Source organism: Phalacrocorax carbo, chromosome 4 (assembly GCF_963921805.1).
Source record: "Phalacrocorax carbo chromosome 4, bPhaCar2.1, whole genome shotgun sequence".
NCBI classification, from domain to species: domain Eukaryota; kingdom Metazoa; phylum Chordata; class Aves; order Suliformes; family Phalacrocoracidae; genus Phalacrocorax; species Phalacrocorax carbo.
The window spans coordinates 83,316,139-83,330,392 of record NC_087516.1 but is presented as its reverse complement, the minus strand read 5'-3'; the positions used below and the strand labels follow the sequence as shown (position 1 = coordinate 83,330,392).

The 14,254-nt window shown below is 46.9% G+C and overlaps 1 protein-coding gene across 1 annotated transcript; it reads right to left on the bottom strand.

Moving 5' to 3' along the window:
- Nucleotides 1–5,949: 5,949 nt before the first annotated feature.
- AREG (amphiregulin) lies at nucleotides 5,950–13,861 on the bottom strand. The gene is made up of 6 exons (XM_064450751.1): nucleotides 13,724–13,861; nucleotides 13,411–13,593; nucleotides 10,624–10,807; nucleotides 10,015–10,173; nucleotides 8,155–8,257; nucleotides 5,950–7,205 (listed from the first exon to the last, which is right to left on the bottom strand). Exons 1-5 carry the CDS (start codon nucleotides 13,845–13,847, stop codon nucleotides 8,170–8,172), a joined length of 738 nt encoding a protein of 245 aa, XP_064306821.1. The 5' UTR covers nucleotides 13,848–13,861; the 3' UTR covers nucleotides 5,950–7,205; nucleotides 8,155–8,169.
- Nucleotides 13,862–14,254: the final 393 nt, after the last annotated feature.

Here is a 14,254-nt window from a genome sequence, read left to right as displayed (position 1 = left end):
CAGACCCCAGCACAAGGATGGGATCTTCTGAACACTGCTGTCTTCCTTGAGCTCCCGCTAAATCGTGACAAAACTCATGCTGATGCTACTGGGACTGAGATCAGACAGCACGGGTGGCTAACAAGCTCCCCACCATCAGCATTCACCACCCCATCCCAACTTTTCTTGAGATATTTTTGCTAACAGACACACACTGTTGAGTCTTGCACTGCTTGCTCATTAGCGTTGCAGTAAGTGATTTCTTATGTAAATCATTCCAGCCCACAGAAAAACCAGTTAAATTCCAGTCTGCACTGCTGGGATGGACATATAACAGAGGAGAAGTGCTAATGATCCTGAGTTTTTTTCTTTTTTTAAAAATAGAAAACCAAGGACCAGGCACAAAAGCAGTCATTGGGTATCTTCCACCACAAGCAGAATTACCCTCGCATCTGCAGACACTACTCCAAATACAAAATTCCCCTGGCTACCTATTTGCAAGTGCCATCACCAAGCTTGTATGTGCTACAGCAGTTTCTGTGCACCTGATCAGATATTTGAAACGATGAGCATTTTCGTCCGTGGACCTCATGTTCTTTCACATCTCGACTTTATCATTTAAAGGCATGGCTATGTGGCTAATGGCAACATATCTTTTCTATGTGGTGTCTCATAAACTTGAAGATGGTAAATGTGAGCGAGAAAAGTAAGTGTGCACCCATGATAAGGAGGTCCCTTCCTTCTTATTGCTGCTGCTAATACAAACTTCTCAAAGGCCTGGAAATGGTTTCTGTTTTTATCCACGCCACAGCATGCATTGCTGTGTCACTACCCCATCAAACCTGCAGAGAGGTAAGAGGTGCTTACTGCTGAGCCTACAAAAGCACGGAAAGGCTGGCACTATGGTATGCACTTACGGAGCACAGGGGCCATTCCCTGTTATTCCTTAATATTCCTTACTATGCCCTTCCTTAATATTTGTAGCAGTATGAGAAAGATATTGGTTGAATTTAGCACCTCAAGAGATCCTTCATAGGTGATAACAGTGATCACGGGAGTTATCCTAGACCAGTGTTTAAAACTGAAAGGGCAGTTACTATTTTTCCATGGCAGGGGTATTTGTTGGGGAGTCATAATGTAAGATCCTGTACTTATTCTGGCCCATTTTGCTCTACTCCTCTACTCTACCCTTCCACCTCAATACCCGTTCCAGCTGAAATCCCAGCTGCCACTGTCTTTTTTAGGCAAAACGCTAGCGCTTGCATAGAACATCTAAACAGGATTAAGACAGGCAGCTACGGTTCATGTTCTTGAAAAGCTTTCATCAAAAATGAGAGGGACTGAGACCTGACAGGACATTTGTTGCCCTAAGCCCTGGTTTGGTTTTGTTCCGTTCTGCTCCACCCAAAAGGTGTCTGCCTTTCATCCCTGACAGTAATCATAAGACAGGAAGCATAAGACAGGAAAGTAGCTTTTAACTGGAAGGAGCCAGATCCACAGGAGGCAGATACGGTATGAAAGCAGTGCAGATATCAATGGGAGCCACACTAACTCTGTGCCTGTGGAAATTACATTTGAAAGTTTCATTTGTAACTCTTTCTACCTGCATTTTCTGTGTCCACCTTAATAATTTCTGAACATAAATGACGCTGCTTAGAAATGTGAGGGCAAAGGATGCATGAAGAAGGGAAGTCTTGTGGCTAAAACTTGGGACAGCTACCAGGTTCAGCACTTGTTCCACCACCACCAACCCACCTCACCATCCCAGCAGTGAAATATGGGGCGAAATGCAGGTCTAACAGCACATCACACAATCTGGATTGTTTCTGAGGTGCTCAGACCCTACACTGACAGGAGGTGCGGACGCTCTAATAGAGACATTTTAAAATACAGTCATTGCTTTAGACACCTAAAAGTCATTTCCATTTCCACCAGTTTTTAACTACTTACCTGCAGCACTGAAGAGATTTCCTTTCCCAAGCAAAAAGAACAAAACTGATGCTGAAACTGATGTACTTTATCTTCCGAAAAACTAGCAGGTTCCAAGCACCACCCATGAAATAATTCAGTCTGTAAGTGACTGCTGTCTGATACCCAAATACAAATTCGTTGCCAGCTGCGTAAGGGAAATCAGACTCAAAGGCGGCAGCTGTTTTCCAATGTCTGGACCAAAGCATCGGTAGGCAAGAATCCTAAGGCAGTCAGAAGTAATGATGGTGTTACCTGACCTAGCGTGCATGGAGATGGAATGAGGGTATGACATCTAGGCTAAGACCTATTCGAAATGCTGGATTAGATCAGACTCTCAGACTTTTTAGCTTTGCTTTTTGTCCCAAAAGGCAAAGAGAACAGGCTGCATTATTTCAGTCAAAAAACACTGAGCTGAACAGTGGCTTTTTTTTTCTGAATTATATGCAAAATCAGGTGTCTGACAGAAAAAGTGCATGAACAAAAAGGTGGTTTTTCTCAAGAAAAACCGCTACTCTCCTTAGTAGGAAAATGGATTTTGAAAGCATTTCTTTACCTTGGACTTAAGATGTCCCACCTCACAGCTCTCCTTTGGTTGAAAAAGGCACAAACCCTGCTTCCTTGGCTTTGGGCCTAGATCCACAGTAAGCAAACAATAGCTGTTTCCCTCTGACGATCGCAGGCGTAGCTGTCTCAACTGAGCAAACTCACGAGTCATAGGCAAAGCCAGACCTGCAGTAAATGAGGATTACTCGCTCAAGGAAGGTGTAACCAGCAGAGGAACGATAGGAATGTACAGCTTTGTTCACAGAATGAGAAGGAATCAAGGTTTGCTTATTAAAGGCCATCTGACCCTTCTGTCCGCTGATCTATCTCATGTGAACAGACTCCAACATGGACACCGACAACTGGCCCTTGCTCCTTGAGCACACTCACTCACTGCATTTAGCAGTCACCAAGAGTGCGAAGCCATCACTCCCTATCAAAGATAATGCCTTGAGAGCCAAGCGATTGCCGAATTGCTCGCTGAAGCAAGACATACCGCTAGTACATCAAGAAAACCTCTTCCAAAAGAGGCAAGCATTTGTCCCAGTTAACAACCTTGCTTTCAGACATGTTTGCTCAGGCAGTTTACTGAAGTACTTGTCGGGCTAACAGGCTAGGTAAGTATAATGATACAAAAAACTGCCCCAAGTTATAGTAAGAACTTGAAACTTTACACCAGTTACTGGAAATGGCATGGAACAGCTGAAAGGTGGATTTCGGCAAACCACTGCACAACATCTACTTGCAGCCACTGCCAGTACAAACACCTCCACAGATGTCTGTGTATATCCAGATTTACCAAGGAAAAGGAAATGTCTTAAACTTACACCTTTTCACTGGGACAGAGTAGAGCTGGCCTTCCTATAATTTCCAGTAGGCCAAGATTCAAAGTAACATCTGCTACTGCTCTGAGGGAAAAGGGGCATGCTGGGAGGAGGGCGGGAGGAGGGCATCAAAGCCCAGAAATAGATGGGGAGCTACCCTGGTCATAGACAACTGCAGAACGCTCAAAAGCTCCAAAAATGCACAAGAGAGAAAAACACCTTGACAAGCTATTGGTTTTTTCTACAAAATACAATAATCATGGAGAACAAAACATTCGGGAAAGAGAAAGGAATTGTGCAAGCAGACATGACCCTCACATTACCAGAATTCCCGGATCCCGATCTGAATATCGAAAATAGCTTGCAAAATCGGCCGTGCATGCAGCAAATTGTGCAAGAATATCAAGATACTTTTCCGGGTCTCAGCTGAGGCAGCTAAAAGTGACAAGGACACAAAAACTCTCCTGTCCAAGTAGCATTGTCACCAGAAGGTCAAGAAAAATCTGGGGTCATCACTTACTAATAAGATGTGGGACCAGAAATCCAGGCATGCTTAATGGAACTAAGCTAACTCCATGGTGAGGGAAACAGGTTAAAAGACAGATAACATATAATCCTGAAAAGCAGACCTGGCTGTGCAAGATCAACAATAAAAGTTACCTTTGGCCTTGCCCTGTAGCAGATCAGATTTGCTTGTCACACAAGCGTAGCATCCTTGGACAGCAAGAGACTTCCAGACATCCAGTTCCACCCACCAGTTGTCTTGTTTTTTAAGCAACCAACCAGCTGGGCCCTGTGGGTCTTCATAGCGCTGTGTATCAAGTTTACATTAGGAAGCTGGTAGCAAGTTGTTATTAGTCAAGGCCATAGCTCAAGTAGAAAAAAAGGTACTACTGCTTGCTAGCAAGCACTCTAGCATGCTGGATGTGGCTGACCCATGGCAAAAGTATTCTCTACAGTGGAGTTGCTGGCTGGCCTACCTCTCCGAAAGCCTGGCTGTAACCTAAATGCTTGAAGAGGAACCAATCTTCTATGAAGACTGCCCTCCACTGTTTTCAAACCTTCAGCTAAGGAAAATCAGCAACAATTTTCCTTCCTGATTATTAATATGAGCTAAGTCCAAGGCAGGACAATGCTAGCTAACACTCAAATTTTCAAGAGTCCAGCCTCCCAGAAATAGCTCAGTTGGGCCTCTCCAGTTCCTAACTGCCTGTTTTTGGAAAACACCCTCCCTTCTACTCCATAATCAGAGTTTGAAAGCTACACAACAGAATTTACAAGTTACACTAGTAGCTTCATTCCTGTTAGGCTTTCAAGGTTGGGGGGAAGAGGGAGAACAGCTCAGTTTTTTCAGCTAGCATTGGTTTAGCCTATCAAGAAGAAAAACCTGATATTTACCGCAGAAAGACAACTAGAAGAGTTTCTGCAAGAAGAGTCTTATAACTTCCAAATGGGAGTTGTTATGCATCCCCGGTCTCACTAGGCTCCGGCTCAGTTACCACTGAGATTGAGTTTGTTTACTCCAAAGCAAAAAGCTTGGCATGACTTACAGAAACAGCTCTTCTTGCCAGAGCTCTAATAGCAAATGTCTGTGGAAAAGCCACTTGGAGAAGTGCTGTTTACTCTGGTAATGAAGCGTGTTCCCTGGAATGAAGTCTTGCAATCTTCCCAAGATGTTGCAATACATTTACCTGTACCTCAGCTACATACCATACAGGCCGCTCTCAGACTCAGAGCTACTTTGCTAAGTCAGGAGGCCAAGACAAACGCATCTCAGCTACTCTGGACAGGACTAGGCTCTACTCCTACCCTGTGTGCATAACTTGGGTCCTAATTGAAACTGGTTATTGGTTTGTTGGGGTTTTTTTTTTCCCCTCACCCTTCTCTGCTCCCAGCTAAGCCACAGCCAGCAACACCTCTTGAAGATGCTTTCGAAAGAAAAGCCTCAAAACAACATTCTCAATTTTCTTTAAAACTGTGGCTTTAAAGCCAGACTCATCCCCTTGACACTCATTTGTTTAGGCAACTCAGAGCTTAGACCTCAGTGCACTGCTGTTTGTACATAAAGGGGACACCAGCATACAGCTGGACTAATAACTACCTGGGGAAGAAAAGAAATTCAAGGTAGACTGCAGAGGCCAAGGCTCGCTTTCTGTTTAGGGAGGCACTGGCCTGAGGCTATTCTGCTTTTCCTCATTTATTTAAGATGGAGTTTCAAGCCGCTGTCCAAGTTTGCTCTGACCACACAAAGATGAAAGGCTCTCCCCTCTTCAATATTCTTGGCTCTGGAGTCCAGAGCAAAGGGCTACTCATTTGCTCAAACTTCAGTTTGAGATTTTGCTTCCAACAAGGCGTGACTTAGACCCTCCCTAATCCAGTAACTAAAAGATTCCTCTGTAGTTGAATTAAATGGACTTCCTACTGAAACAGGTACTTGCATTTGCACATTTTGTTTACAAACAACTTGCACTCCTGTGAGATCACCAAGCTCCTACTTCACACAGAGCTGTAGTGCTTCACAGCCCTGCTTTGTGCTCTTCAGTGTTGAAATTCCTGCTTTGAGGAGAAACCAAGCTCTAATTTTAAGTGTTTATATGTACTCCTGAGAGCAAGAAAGAAAATCTTACCATGATTAGGTTATGTAAAAAGTTTAATTATAAAATAAATAAGTTTGTTATGGAAACATTAAATATTAAATACAGTAATAAATATTTACACATTTACAGGTATGACTTGACAATTAATGGTGATTCTCTGCTACCAGGAGAATTCTGCTCTGCTTATACAGAACACATTCACTCTTCCAAGAAGAAACTGAACGCAAATAATACTCTGTGCTCAAGACTGCATGGACTGTTCACAAAACCAAGGACACCGGGGTCAGAAAACTTTGAGGTAAGTCAAATTCTTCACACCAGAAAGGTAGGGCACAAGAGACCATTGCTTGCAGTGTCAGTGCACGAATTTACCTCTTCAAAGGAACAGGTTCTTGGTCAAGGTCAACTGACTGGATCTGATGTGAAGCATTTTATACTTTAAGCGCTGCTTAAAGAGGCATCAAGGATACGGGTAACAGAAGAAGCTTTGTGTTTATAACAGATGGGTCCAGGCTTATCAGCTTGCTTGAGCATGCATCTTTTCCTTCAGATACAGAGCTTCAGATCTTGCATTTACTGTGTCAGCATCCTGAGGAGACTAATTTTAACTCAGGCTAGCACACATGCAAATGGAGAGCTCCACTCACACAACAAGTCCTACTGAATTCAGAGGGATTACCTTCCACACATACAGTAACAGAAGCCAGGTGTGGCTGACAAAGATCTGTCACCAACGCCCTGCAAGTCAGAACTAGAGACGAAGTTCTTGGAAGCTGATATCAACAGGGAGCACAGTGACAGCAGAATAAGGTTTTTCATCCACTGAGGTCTGGGGAGAGAAGCCATCCAGAGCTCTTCCCTTTTTAGCTTTGGGAGGGAAGGAAATCTCCCCTCCATTCGTTCCTGAAAGCCAAAAGAAGCTCTCTCCCTTAGGGCTAGAGCTGCCAAAGGAGACTTGCTAACAGAAGAAAGTCCATCCACACAACCGCAGAGACTGGAGCTCCAGCACTGACCGAACCAGCTCAGTAGCAGTAGCTTCTAGCAGGTCTTGACAGCAGGTCTTCTACCCCATAGTGGCAGCTCCTTCCACATCCTTGCACCAAGATGTAGTGATAACTGTCCTTGGAGCAAGCGACTCAGCAGCAAGTGGCATGTTGACATCTCCTTGCAGCAGCCTCTGCCTTGATGAATCAGGGCTTAGTGGCAACAGCTCCAGCCCACAGTGTCCCGGTGGATGTGTCAGGTAGCCAGAGGTACCCTGCAGCTTGGCAGTGGCCACATCAGAACTGTTCTGTAAGGGGCAGACCAGGCACATTAATCACCACTCAAGACCCAAGCACTCTGTACTAAAACTGCATCAAATCTGCATCTGAGGTGGATAGGTTAAGTGTGTGCACACACCTGAGGACACTCTGCTACTCCTCAGTTTCAAATAAGCTTTCAGCAAAATGTTCCAACTGTCACTGGACAAAGCCTGGACAACATCTGTAGCTGACATGTGGCAAAGCAAAACTTCTGAGTTCTGCCAGAACTTCTCATGACTATCCTTTACAGTTTCCTCCTCCAGCTTGTCGTATAACTCCTGTTCAATAAGGCTCCTTGAGTCTGCTGTTAGGCACGCTTTTGCTCAGAAGAGACCAACTTGCTTGCTCATTGAAATCCACTACATTTCTCCCAGGAGCGATCCACCTAGGCCGAGAAGCTTTGGCACTCAATTGCTGTGATAGTATTAAATGTGACTGAGAGGCTATCTGTGGTGCTCACAGAATTGGCAGCTTTGTCCTGGTCTACAGCCTCTAAGCACCAGGAACTCCCCGATGCCTTGCAGGGAAGGCATTAAAACGCTCAGCGCTTCTCTTACAAGGGGTGATGATCCACTTGGCTGCTGCACCACCTTCCATGATGGAAACCTACGGTGCTTCCTTGCACTAAACTTGCCTCTGCCGAGATATTAGTTTGGGGTTTTTCTTCCTAAGTCCACTTGTCACAGTACAGCTTCCTATCCTGACTTTCCCTTTAAGACAGCAGCCAGAAAGCTAACAGCGCTGCTGAACAACACACACAACCCAGCTGGTTTCAAGAAACCAGAAAACCGAGCCAGCCTTTCACATGTAACCTATGTGTTTCAAGGCACTTGAAGTGTTAGAAGGAAATGCTAGCTTTGCAAAACATGCATGCAATTTCCATATGGTAGCTGCAGCCTGGGAGGACTGAAAGGCGATTGAAGTCAGCTTTCATACCTGCTTTCTCCTCATTTACACACCGACATGGCCATTTCTGTTTTCTTGTCGAAGTTTTTTCCTTTCTTCTTTCTCTTCATACTGAGGACACTTTTTCCTGACCCTGTGGAATTATGGCATGTTAGAGGTCATTTTGAACGCTGACATACATGCTGTTGTTACCAGCCCCCACATCCTCTGCAGCATTTGGACTCATGTCCTTTGAATCCTCAAGCAACTCCACAGTGCCAAGAAGTTTCAAGCAAGAGAGTTTTTAAATATTTGGCATCAAGCAGTATCTGACGGTAACATCAAGAAGCCTGAGTTACGTACTGCCAGCTTTGCCTCGTGCCAGGGCTTCCTGGCTAAAGCCCGAACAGGTAGATAGATGAAGAGGGTTTACTGCTAGAACAGAGCACAGCACCAGGAAGCTTTCCGGGGTATGGATTTCTGGGTGACTTCAGCAAACAGCTGCAGAGACCAGACTGCCTTCCTGCTCCCCACAGCAGAGCCTGGTGGACTTCAAGTATTTGAAGACCCTGTCCCCTTGAACACATCCTAGAGTAAGCTGCGTATTAATTTTCTCCCAATTTGTCCAGTCTTCTCTAGTAACCTTTCCACACACACCATCTACCTTCTCTGGGTGAAGGTACAGATGAATGAACCTCATGCTTCAAGCCTGTGAGGGTTCTGGACACAAAACAAATGCAATCCTATTCCGTGGCTCGCTCCAGAAGCTAACGCTGATCACATGCTCTTACAGCACTACAGAACTGGTTATCCCTCCAAGCAGGGAGTAATGAGGCAGTGTTCAGAGAACAAGTGTTCATCCCAGCATTCCTCAAGTTCAGATCTAAATATGAAGCAGCAGTGCAATGACAAACGCACACCTTGTTTCCTGAATTGCAGGAAAGGGTACAGCACGTACCCAATTCAGCTCACATGCTTCATCAAGATCTAGAATTAGTCTCAACTTCTGAGTTTCACCTACAATACCCCAAGCCCTACAGTGGTGGAGCAGCAATGTCAGACCTGGAGGACTGCTCCCGTACTCAGGAAACACTGGAGTCAGGCTCCCCATGCTGACTATATAACCTCAGCACAAACACCTGGCAAACACACTGGCAAGACGCAAAGGCACAGGCAGGCATAAGATGCTGCATACCGCTTTTAGCAGGTACAAAGAAGAGTTTGATACAAGACCTGACACACGTACTCAGAAAAACTCTTGTCATTTATTCACAACAGGACCCCAGACTCTGATTACCCATCACACTGCACAGTCAGCAGTTGGTTGGGCTGGAATGGTCATTGCCTCCATCTTATCAGCAAGCAGTACAGTATTTGTAACTGACAGCGCTTGTTCCCCCATCGGCTTTCCCTCCACTGTAGGTATTTAAGCCCAGCAACCTCCATTAACACATGGGCAGTTAGAGGACCATTTCCTTCCCCCCAGCTGTGCCCCCAGTTGTTGGATAATAGCCATGCACAAGGCTGCTACACTACTGTGTGCAGGCTTCTCTACCGGGATTAGGGAAGGCACTGGTGTGTCAGCATTCATGCTCCTCCTCCATTTCCTGCTGATGTTGTGCCACACTAACTATTCTGGGGGTGGCAAGAGCAGAAAGGTCGTCTTCAAAAATGCAAGGGTCACAGGTCCCCACAGCCAATAGCCAGAGAGGGTGAGGGAGTATGAGTCACATATGCACTCCTCAGCCCTTGCTCCCACGCTCAAGACATATCCAAGCTGGGATAAGAACACAGCCCTTTTGAACACTTTCCACACAGGTATTTCAGATGAGCCATGCACATTTCAGGGCTACCAGACAGAAGCCCTGTTCACACTTAAGATAGACAGAGAACAAAGAGTATAATACTTACTGCACTATCACAATGATAAGTACAGTAATGAAGCTGATGCTTGACAGCAGGACAGCTACCACTACCAAGACAGTCTTCGAGTAGTCTGCCACATCATTCTTCCTTTGAGTCTTCATGAACTGTTCACCACAGCGCTCACCAAAAAAATCCTGATGACACCTGCAAGTAAACATTAACAGAAGTTCTTATCAGCTCCAGTGCTGTCTGGAGCCAAGGACACCCACACACATTCAAACCTGACTTAGCCATCTTCAGAGTTTCCCATGAATCTTGGGATTCTCCCTTTAGAGCATGTTCATGAAATGCAGTCACTGCTCTAGCACAAGGTTTGTCAGCATTTCAACAAGTCGAGATTAGTTTGGGCGTGATGTTCCAGGAAGACACGCCTTTTCATTCTTTTGGTTTGAGTTTATGACCAACTGATGAGTTCAGTGGCTTGTTATGCATCTCAGATTCCATCATCACTTAATTTAAATGGCAGAAAGATTCTCAGTCAAAATACCGCAGGAGATGTATCTACGCCAAGTTGACACTGATTTTTCCTCCAAGCCCTCATATGCCACCAGCTCACGCCAATCACACCTAACTGACAAGGTACAAGTGACTTACTTGCAGGTCACCATCTGGAGATGTTCTAGGTATACACATTCACCATGGATGCAAAAGTTTTTGTATTCCATTTCACAGGGAGTCCCTTTCTTTTTGTTTTTCCCTTTGTTTTTCTTCCTTCTTGATTTGCCAGCATTCTTCTCGCCCCCTCTCTTTGTTGGCTTGGGTTTAACCACAGGTTCAACTGAAAGAAGGACAAGATGACTCAGTCTAACAATGTTAAAAAGCTAGATTCTGTAAAAACTGAATTACAGGATCTGGTGAGGAGCAGGAGAGCCTGCGCCCAAAGCATAGGATGCAAGTGGCATTTTATGCCCTGCACGTAGGCAGCAAGCTTAGAAACTCATTAAGCACAACTTCACCACCATTAAGTCCTGTCTGTACAATACAGGCCAAAAGAAGTATAAGCAGAGGAGCTGAGAGCCACCAGAGGGGAAGAGCAGAGCTGAAGGGCTGCAGCATTTCACAGTGGAAGATACTTGACAGAAACGATACAGGTTCAAGCAAGGACCTGTAGAAAACAGTTCACAGTGCGCCAAGCCATCCACCGGTTTTATGCCAGCTCAGATATAAGGCTAACTGCCTCCATCGCTCTAAACTCTCCATTTGCATCAGTGATGAAAGGCATTATAACAACTCACTAGATAGTCCTGGGCACTTGCAGAGGCAGGACAGCTTGCTGTCCCAGTTAGCATACTTGTTTCTCCCAAATAACCTGCAGTGCTGTCTTCAGCAGAAGATACTTAATTTCCAGTTCTCCTACTTCGGGAGACATGCTTAGCGCACCAAAGGAGTGAAAGCAGGATAGTCCACAACAGTCAGGCTATTTGTTCTGCTCTTACTGTTGCCCCTCATTATCCCAATTAGGACAAACCTCTAGAAGAACGTGATTTAAAATGATGGTGACTTGGTAGCTTTTAGATTTAAGCAAGGGCACTCATCAGCCTTTCGCTGGGGAGAAGAAGCTCAAGTCAGTCACTGACTAAGGGTCATAAGCTCTGTCGCTGTTCTGTGCAGCAGTCTAAGCTCAGCATCATTGGTTTAGAGCAAGTGGGTAAAATACTGGTTCTCTGAAGAAACCACCCCTTCACTGCTAGCCATAAAGCCAAGTCTTCTCAGTGCAAATTATCCTGTTCAGGGTAACAGTTAATCAGGTGAGTTTGAACAGGTCTTAAGAACAGCAGAGCTATTTACAACACCCTTCAATTTTCCCATTGGGTTCTGCAGACCTAATCAAAGTAACTTTTAGAGTATTAATATTTTACCCAGAGCACTATGCAATCACCACAAAAGGATGCGACTTGACCCAACTACTTCCTAACCCTGTAATTCTAGTGACAAGAGGAAAGCCTGCACAAAGAAACAAGGTGTAGTCCACTGTTGTCTAGACAGCTGATCTTTTTAACTTCTAGAGCAACAAGCCTGGCTTGAAGTTATTTAAAAGCAAAAACGCCTTCAGCAACCAGAAGTCTGATTCAAATGGTACAAGCTATATTAGTATGTAAACGACAAACACTGTTCCTGCAGCAAGGTTTCCCGTTCCTAGAAGTGTGAGCATACTACTGACAGCTGAGGTCCCTGTTCTATCCAGTTCAACTTGACATTTAGGTTCACACTTTCCTAAGTGAGGCTGTTTCCATTCTTCCCTCCTCAAGGCTCAGTTTGATCTCCATGTCCCTGTCTGCAAGCTGCACAGCCAGGAAAGCCATCTGCAGTTGAATCATAACAGCTTGAAGGCTCCAAAGATAAACCTTACGCCAAGTAGAAGAGCTGGTCTACAAACCAACCACCTTCAGTAACAATTCTGGTTCCTGTGCAGTTATACAACACTTAAGTCACCAAGCCAGTAGTTTTACAGGCTGAACTGCTCAGTAACTCCGACATTCCTGTTTCCCCTGGAAGTCTTCAGCTCATGAAAAACTTAAGCAAGAGTCCACAAATTCCCCTGACTGAGCACCTGGAGAGAGCACAGTCCCTCTTCACCTAAGAGCTCCTTTAGTCTCATTCAAGTCTTAGCGTGTTTCTGAGGAAAAATAGTACCCAGATACACCCTAGAGGGCAATAGCACCAGCCTACTACCATCATCTGAGGTACTAATCACTTGTAGGTACCCAGCTCGTATTACAGTTACACTTAGGCCAGAACTGACAAGAGCATCCCATCCTCATAGTCAGGTGGGCTATTCAGATCTCCTCACAGTTTACGAGTGGACAAATGACAATCAATTCACACAATACCTACTGACAGAACATCGCCTGAAATACCCTTAATAAGCTTTCCTGTAGCCATTTACAGGGTTTAATTGTTTACTTTCTCAAGAACTTTAGGCAATTCCAACCTAAATACGCCATCATGAGGAAACACCGAGGGATTCCTTGCCACATTAAAGACGATCTGATGCAAACCCCACCTTTAGAGACTGCCAGGATCCATAAGCCCCACTGAGGCTTCTTCATGGTAAGTAGGTAGTAGCTGCCCCATCACAGCCTTCTTGTCATGTTTATCAGAGGAGAGCAGTACAGCAGGCAACCAGCTATCCTGCAGCTTCCACACACTCTAGTCACACTCCTGATAAGTTTTCATCCCAGACAGCCTATTTTTAATTAAAGTTTCAAGCAGAAGCACGCTTTTGTTCCAAACACTAGGAGCAACGCGCAGCACCCTTACGAGGGAAACAAGTCAAGAAAAAGCGGGTGATCACACCTAGACAGCCTTCAAGGCCGGCACCGCCGAGCTGACCAGCCCACCTGACACCCGGCCCCGGCCCCGGCCCGGCTGCCGCCTCACCTCGGATCGAGTCGTCCACGATGTATTGGTGGACAGGCAGCGCCTCCTCGTACTCCTCATCCTCCTCGTAGTCGGCACCCGACACAACCTCGCCCTCGCGGGCCTCGGGCTCCCGCTGCCCGGGGGCCCCGGGCCGCCCCGGCTCCGTGGCGTTGGGCGACGACCCGGCAACAGGCCGGCAGGCTGCGGAGGAAAATGGCGCCGTGGGCAAGGGGACAAGACGACCGCCGCCCGCGCGCCAGCCGCGCGACACCCCCTCCCTCCCGCCCCTCCGGACCAACGGCCGCGCCGCGCGCTCACCCCCCGCACGCACCTGCCAGTACGGCCAGCGCGGCCATCAACGCCACGGCGCGCATCGGCGGCATCGGCATGAGCGCGGGCGGCGACGGCCAGAGGGGTGTCGCGACAGGCGGCGGCGGCGGCGTGCGACGGTCCATGAGGAGCCGCCCGCCGCCGCCGCCCGCTTTATAGGCGGCCGCCGCTCGCTCGCACGCCCGGAGGTGGAGCGGCGTCGGCGGGGCGGGGCGGGGCGGGGCGGCGCGGCGCGGCAGGTGAGGGCGGGGGGCGCGCTCCCTCTCCCGGTCCCGGTCCCGCCCCCCCCGCTGTAGGGAGCCCCACGGGCCGGGGGGCTTTAAACGCAGTTACGGCTCTGCAGTGCCCCCGCTCCTTGTTGTGCCCCCCTACCGCTCCGCCGGGAGGAGGCAGGCGAGGTGCGGCGGGAGCCTTTCACGGTCCTAACTGCGGTGACGGCCCTTAGCCTCGGTCCGCCTGGGTTTGCTCCAGCGGCCCATGAGTAACGGCTGAGTAACCGGTGCAGAGGAGGGTGGGCACGCGTCCAGGCGGA